The sequence below is a fragment of the Arachis hypogaea genome, chromosome 12 (genome assembly GCF_003086295.3).
Source record: "Arachis hypogaea cultivar Tifrunner chromosome 12, arahy.Tifrunner.gnm2.J5K5, whole genome shotgun sequence".
NCBI lineage: Eukaryota > Viridiplantae > Streptophyta > Magnoliopsida > Fabales > Fabaceae > Arachis > Arachis hypogaea.
Genome location: NC_092047.1, coordinates 37,823,271 through 37,830,913, shown reverse-complemented (window position 1 = coordinate 37,830,913; position 7,643 = coordinate 37,823,271). Strand labels below are relative to the sequence as shown.

Here is a 7,643-nt window from a genome sequence, read left to right as displayed (position 1 = left end):
CTACTTTCTAAATTCCCCCATTTTTCAATTTTCTATGGTTTTTTTTATGTTTTAAAGTAAGAAAGAAATTTAATTCTCAAGAGCATTTTAATTTTATGCTTTCCAACAGGCTTTTGATAATTATCTATCCACCACTACTACCACTTCTTTTATTCTGCTGCTCCTGTGGTATTGCTTTGATGTTGCTGTGGTGCTGATTATCTGTTGCTGAACCGCTATTCGCTGCCGCTGCTACCTTTCTAATTCTGCTTCTGCTGCACTACTACTTTGGTGCTGGTGTTGTACGGATTACGACAGTATTTAAGGTTGGTTCATGCGAATTTAAATACATCTCTTAATTTGTTATTAATGTTATGTGGACAACTTAAGTGCTTTCCTGAGGCACTCACTTCATGACATTCTTTAAGAATTGCTAAAATTTAATTTTCTTCGCTATTTTATGTCCAATGCCTTCAAAGTATTTTAGAGACTTGGAAAATTTTGTCTCTTAGTTAATTAGGAAGCTAGACTCACAGTTAGTGAGACTAGCAGTAAAGACTTCAAACTAGAAACTTAGCTATCTATTTGAAATATATAGGTTTTCGATGGATGTGTCCAAGGATTGGATGGATACACCACGTCATGAAAAAGAATATCAACTCGGTGTAGAAAAGTTTTTACACTTTGCTTTTTCATCACCGGGAATTCCTCAAGGGGAAGAAATTCAATGCCCATGTGCAAAGTGTTGTAATAGACTTTGGTTAAGGAGAGATGTCGTGTATGACCATCTAATATGCGATGGATTCGTAAAAGGTTATAGGCGGTGGTTTAATCATGGGGAATCACTTGTTGCTATGGATGTTGACAGTGACACCGATGAGGAATATAACTGCAATGATAATATTGATGAGTTGTTACGTGATAGATTCAGAGATACTACACAAGTTGATGGACATAACATGGGGCCTAACGAAGGTGCAAACGAATTTTATAAATTGGTAGACGAGGCAAGCCAAGAACTATACCCTGGATGTAAAGGATTCACAAGATTATCCTTTACCATCCGTCTTTACTTGTTAAAATGCTTACACGGTTGGAGTAATGCGTCGTTCACTTCTCTCTTAGAATTATTGAAAGAAGGAATGCCACATTTGAATATTCCTACTTCTTTTGATAAAACGAAGAATATGGTGAAGAATTTGGGTCTTGACTACCAAAAGATCGATGCATGTCCCAATGATTGCATGTTGTATCGGAACGGGTATGAGAATAACTCATCTTGCCATGTCTGTGGAACATCCCGTTATATTGAGCATCATGTAGAAGAGGACGATGCTACCTCATCTAAAAAGCCTCGTAAAGTTGCTACAAAAACTCTAAGGCATTTCCCCCTGATTCCCAGACTTCAAAGGCTTTTTATGTGCACAAGGACGGTTGAAGCTATGTCTTGGCATCATAATGAATGTGTTAAAGATGGGTCGTTAAGGCATCCTGCCGATGGTGAATCTTGGAAAGCATTTGACAGTCGACATGAAGATTTTGCAAAGGAGCCTCGTAATGTGAGACTTGGCTTAGCAAGCGACGGATTCAATCCGTTTCGAACTTTTAGTAGTACACATAGTACATGGCCTGTTGTTCTGATGGTGTATAATCTACCCCCTTAGATGAGCATGAAGCCTGATTATTTTATGCTCTCTTTACTCATTCCTGGCCCACAATCACCTGGAAATGATATTGATGTCTTTCTTCAACCACTAATTGAAGAATTAAAAGAATTGTGGGAGTTAGGTGTCGAAACATATGATTCCAAAGAGAACAAAACATTCAACATGAGAGCATGTCTTTTATGGACAATTAACGACTTCCCTGCGTATGCTATGTTATCTGGGTGGAGTACAAAGGGAAAATTGGCTTGTCCATGTTGTAATGATGAGACTTCTTCTATATATCTGAAACATAGCCACAAGACTGTTTATATGGATTATCGAAGGTTTTTACCCATGAACCATCCATGGAGACATAATAAAAGATCTTTCAATGGAAAAACTGAACTTAGGTCTCCACCACAGTTGTTAGATGGAACAACTGTATTTCATATATTGCAAGGGGTAGATAATTCTTTTGGGAAGAAGCAAAGGAAAGCAAAGAATGGCATTTCAAATTGGAAAAAGCGATCAATCTTTTTTGATTTACCATATTGGAAGTTCAACATGTTCAGACACAACCTTGATGTCATGCACATAGAGAAGAATATAGTTGATAGCATAATTGGAACGCTTTTGGATATTTTTGGAAAGACAAAAGATCATGCAGCTGCGTGTTTTGACCTTAAAGACATGGGTATCAGGAAAAACCTTCAACCAAGAGATACGAATGATGGTAAAAGAACTAAGTTAGCAAAGGCATGCTTCTCAATAACTGCAGCAGAGAAAACAATCTTTTGTAGTGTGTTAAAAGGGGCAAAATTACCAGACGGCAGCGCTTCCAATATCGCTCGATGTGTGTAGCAAACGGAAAAGAAGATTTTTGGTTACAAGACCCATGATGCTCATTTCATGTTACATTACTTGTTGCAAGTACCGATCAAGAGCATACTTCCTGACCATGTTGTCATCGCTTTAGTTCGATTATGTTCATTTTTTCGCCGGATATGTCAGAAGGTAATTAGCATAGATGAGGTAATTAACTTAGAAGCAGAGATTGCTGAGACATTATGCCAATTGGAGAGGATTTTTCCTCCAAGCTTTTTTGACATAATGGTGCACTTGCCTATCCATTTGGCAAATGAAGTGAGGTTAGGAGGTCCAGTTCAATATCATTGGATGTACCCTGTTGAACGATATATGTGCACACTAAAATCATATGTTCGTAACAGAAGTCATCCAGAAGGATCCATTGCTGAAGGATATTTGGCGAATGAGTGTATTAATTTTTGCTCAAGATATTTGCATGAAGATGTCCAGACAAGATTCAACAGAGTCCCTCGAAACAATGATGAGTGTGTTTCAGATGAGCTACGAACTCCGAGTTTGTTTCCAAGCAAAGGATGTCCTTTGGGTGAAAAAATGGGAGATTTGTTCATGTTAGATGAAAAATCAGAAATACAAAGAAATGATAAAGAACCGACCGTTAGAGATTCCTGAGGTTCAATTTCGCAAACTAATTCGGTATTGGAGTCTTCCGACTGTTAAGGTAATATTGTCTTTTAGTTCTTTATGTGATTAAACTTGGTGTTTTGGAAAAAGGTAGTGTGATTTTGAAAAAACAAGAAAAAATGTTTATTAAGAATAATAACATCTCTTTTTCATGTTTATATTTAGGCTGTGTCTACTAAGAATGCTGAAAATAGGTCAAAGCAAACATGTTCTCACCGGATGGGTTCCACAAATTTTGGAATAGTGCGCAAGCAGCTGGTAATATAACTTATTTTTTTGTGATTTCTCATTTATATTCATGTTGTAGTTTTCTAGTTAGCATGCTTCATGTAAATTTTTCTATATGTACTCTAGCGCGACTCTAAAGAGAACAGTGAAGAACCATCAAGAGTTGAAGTTTTCATAGCAACTCGCACAAGTAAAAAAGGAAAAGAAATTGATGCTAAAACGCAAAGCACAATTGTGATTTGTTTGTATTTGTATTTGGAAATGTACAATATTAATTCTATAGTGATTTCTATAGTGATTTCTATTAATATTGTTTGTATGCTAAATTAATGCGGCAGGCTGAACTTCAAACCCGCATAGAGGCAGGGGAAAATGATGAGGATGCATTTGTAGGAGTGTTAGGAAAGGACCAACCAGGTCGAGTTCGTTGTTTTGGGGCTTCGATTACAAAAAGCTCTCTTAAAAAGGATGAGGAGATTCGACAAGTCAAGGTTGAATACAACAACAAGGTTGAATCATTAGAGAAGAAGATGGACGGTGTATGTAGTTTATTAAAGGTATTGGTGCACCAAGTCAACCCTGGAATGAGTGAGGAAGAGGTAGCAGCCTTAGTGCAAGCTGCCCAAAATTCTCCTTTGGATGCCTCAAGTAGCAGACCGAGAAATACTCCTCGCTCCTCCGAATCAACTCATATTCCACCCAAAGATGTAAGTCACTATCTTTGGATATTCGATATATTTCCATTTAAAGTAGTTGACTTATTGTTGTTGTTGATTTTGGACATTTGATAGTGAGATAAAAGATTCTAAATGGTGCTAATGGTGTTGAATTGGAATCTGAATTCAAAGTTGTTGACTTTTTAGTAGTGTTTTGTTTTGTATCTAGTGTGGCATTGAATCTCAATTTTCGAAAACACGAGAAATCTTTGAAGATTTGCACTTTTTCCTAATCTAATTGGAAAAAGGAAAAGAAAAGAAACCATAATTGAATTTTAATATTTTTGTTTGTTTTGATTTTTGCAGACTCCAGAAGGAATTAATGGCTCTCATGGTATATCTCATTTTGCTTGATTTATTTATTGGGGATCGGTTATAGAATTGATCCATATGCAATTTGTATTGATTTTCCAGTTGCTAGTATAAATTGTGCATGCATGTGACTGCAGGTGCAGTATAGGGCTACAAGAATGGTTAATTTGGTTGTGAAATATATTAGGAGTTAGGGTGATACATGCCATTGTTGAGAAACATGTGACTGATGTAGAAAAAAAAAAGGAGGGGAGGGGGGCAGTTTGATTGTTAGCTTCCTAGCTATAGCAGTACCCTTTTTCCCTTTTTTGAAAACTTTAAGAACAAAAAAAGTATACTGGCTTTCAATGAAAGAAAAGCCTTTGCTGGTTACAATTATTGTACAACTATAACATTCATTTGTTGATAATATATGTCTCCATTTTTTGGTTTGGTATAAGATGCACTAACACAACAATATTTAAAATTATGCAGGGAAGTGCTGAAAACAGTTTTGCTCACAATGGTGATCAGTAATCATGAAGTTTTATATTTTGTAATGAAGTGTAAAGGAAGTAGATAATGTAACCCATGTTGGAATTGTAATACATGTATTAGGAAACTGCTAGTGGATGAGACTTTGATTTTTGGTATTTTGTTAGAGTATAACTAACATGTGATCAAACACTTTTTCTGTGACAAGTTTATGAAGCAAGGATTTGTTGATTTAAAATTAGTAGTCATCTTTTAAATTTTGAAATTATCTATGATTTTGTAAGGTTTATAAAAAAAGTAGTGCCAATAGGTACTGAACTATTTTACAGCCACGCTTTAAAAGGGTGGCCATATTGTACAACAGCAATCAATAGCCACGCTTTATAAGCGTCGCTGTAATTCAGTTCAGAACCTATTGGCACGCTTCTAAAGCGTACCCATATCTCTACTTGTTGCCACGCTTTGGAAGCGTGGCGATATACGTTGCAGTGAACATGAACAGCCACGCTTCAGAAGCGTAGCTGTATCTCACACCTATTGGCACGCTTATAAAGCGTAACCATATGTCTTGCTATTGGCACGCTTTAAAAGCGTAGCTGTATCTCACACCTATTGGCACGCTTTTAAATCGTAGCCATATGTCTTGCTATTGGCACGCTTTTAAAGCGTAGCTATATGGCATGCTATTGGCACACTTTAAAAGCGTAGCCATATCTTGCTATTGGCACACTTTAAAAGCGTAGCAATAGTTCACACATATGGCCACGCTTTTAAAGCGTGGCGGTCTTTAAAAGCGTGGCAAGAAAAAAAGCGTGCCAATAGGTCACGAAAAGCGTGGCGATAGAGCAACCGGCACCCTTGCAGTTGTGACCCTTTCAAAAGCGTGCCGGTAGCTCAAAAAGTGTAGTGAAAAGCTATCGGCACGCTTTTAAGGACTTTTCGCCACGCTTTAAAAGCGTAGCAAAAAGCTCGTTTTCTTGTAGTGGATCATGCCAGTAAAAGAGAGTAAAAAATACATACTTATAAAATAAAGAGAAAAGAGAAAAGGACAAGCAATAATAATTTAATCAACAATTTGAAACGATATCAACATCAATTCATACTTGCACTAATCATGATTTTCTTTTGAAAAATTATTTCTATGTATGGTATAACATGTCAAAATTATCATGCTAGCAAATAATTTGCTAAATAATCATAATTTTTCTGGGCATGAGGGTTTTAAATTGGATTAATTATTATCACAACATAAGGGCTTATATAACTAAGGTGTTCAATTTGACCCAGTGTAACTACATCTTTTGTTATTCAGAGAAAAAAAGAAATTGTTCTTTCACGGGACCTGTTATCATAATTTATTTTTTGATAAAGAGAAATTAAAAAATAAGTGAATACAAAATACCAATTTTTTGACATATTTAACACTGAAGAAAAAAGAAACAACGGGATATAATAGAGTTAGTTGGGTAGTCATATTTTTCTGAATACATATTTTAAAAAAAATATTTTTACTAAAAAAATTAATTTTTTTTAAAAAGTCAATAATATTCTACTTAAAAAAAAGAAACAAAAATATTTTTAATATATAAAAATTTCTTTTAAGAAGTGTATTTAAATAAAAAAATAATTTTTATTTATTAAAACAATCTTTTTAAAAAAATAAATATTTTTTCAAAAATCAATCTATACTAATCCTAAGTCCTCTTATGAATGAAGGAAAATAAATAATGAGGCATTGAGTGTAGAACTAGAAGTTCCCTTACATTCCTTCTTTTCGAATTTGAATTCTCTAAATTTTGAATTTTTATTTTGAATTTTCTCTCTCATATTGTCTCTTGGTCCTACCTATAAAATAAATGATAAGAAATCACACTTTATCTCTTAATGTGAAATTCAAAATTTAAAGGATCCAAACCCTTTCTTTTCATAATAATTTTGTTCCTTCTTTTCATAGAAGTTCCTTCACATTCCTTGACATTCCTTCTTTCAATAGTCATGACACTTTTTAAGATAAAATAAATTGACGAATTATGCATACTATACCATAAGTTGTAAGAGGCTGATCATGTATCATGTACGCAATCGCTTAGGGGGAATGAATGAATTAATATATGTAATAAAATTCTCATCATAAATTCTACTAAAAAAAAAAATTTCTCATCATAAAACTAAAAGGCTAGCCTTATATTTAATAAACCTTAAGTCGTTAACACAGGTGTTCCAAGTCTCAGCCATAACAATAATCATATAGTATGGTGAGCACACACGTAACCAACTAATCATGCTTTTATCCGAAAGATAAGATTTATGAGGTGGAAAATGGAAGAATATATATATAGGAAGAGTTTTTAGTGTATCTGGAATATTAGTATTCTAGTTATTTTAACCATTAATTTGAATTATAAAAATATATATAATATATATTAATTAAAATCAACGGTTAAAATAATTGGAACACTGGTGTTTTAGGTACACTTAAATTTTTTTCTAAAGGATAAAATTCTATGTATAGTTGTATACTCACTACAGTAAAAGCAAAATATATGGTTAATTAAATAATTCACCCAATCAAATATCTATAGAAGAGGGTTTGTTGGGCTTGGTACAAATAGGCCCAACAAGTTAAAATCAGATGAAGATTAAGGCCCGTATGAGTGGTGATGGCATTGGGCTTCCTAACCGGGTAGGTGTAACCCAATTCCAAAGTTGACCCGGTTGGCGCAGCGACCAAAGGCCAACGGAACACAACGAAAGAAGGAGATGAGGACGTTGTGTGCAG

General features: G+C 34.8%; 1 protein-coding gene across 1 annotated transcript; it reads left to right on the top strand.

The window, feature by feature from the left end:
- Nucleotides 1-584: 584 nt before the first annotated feature.
- LOC140176702 (uncharacterized) lies at nucleotides 585-1,643 on the top strand. Its single transcript, XM_072208247.1, has one exon. The coding sequence runs from the start codon at nucleotides 585-587 to the stop codon at nucleotides 1,641-1,643; it is 1,059 nt and encodes a 352-aa protein (XP_072064348.1).
- The last annotated feature ends 6,000 nt before the right edge of the window (nucleotides 1,644-7,643 follow it).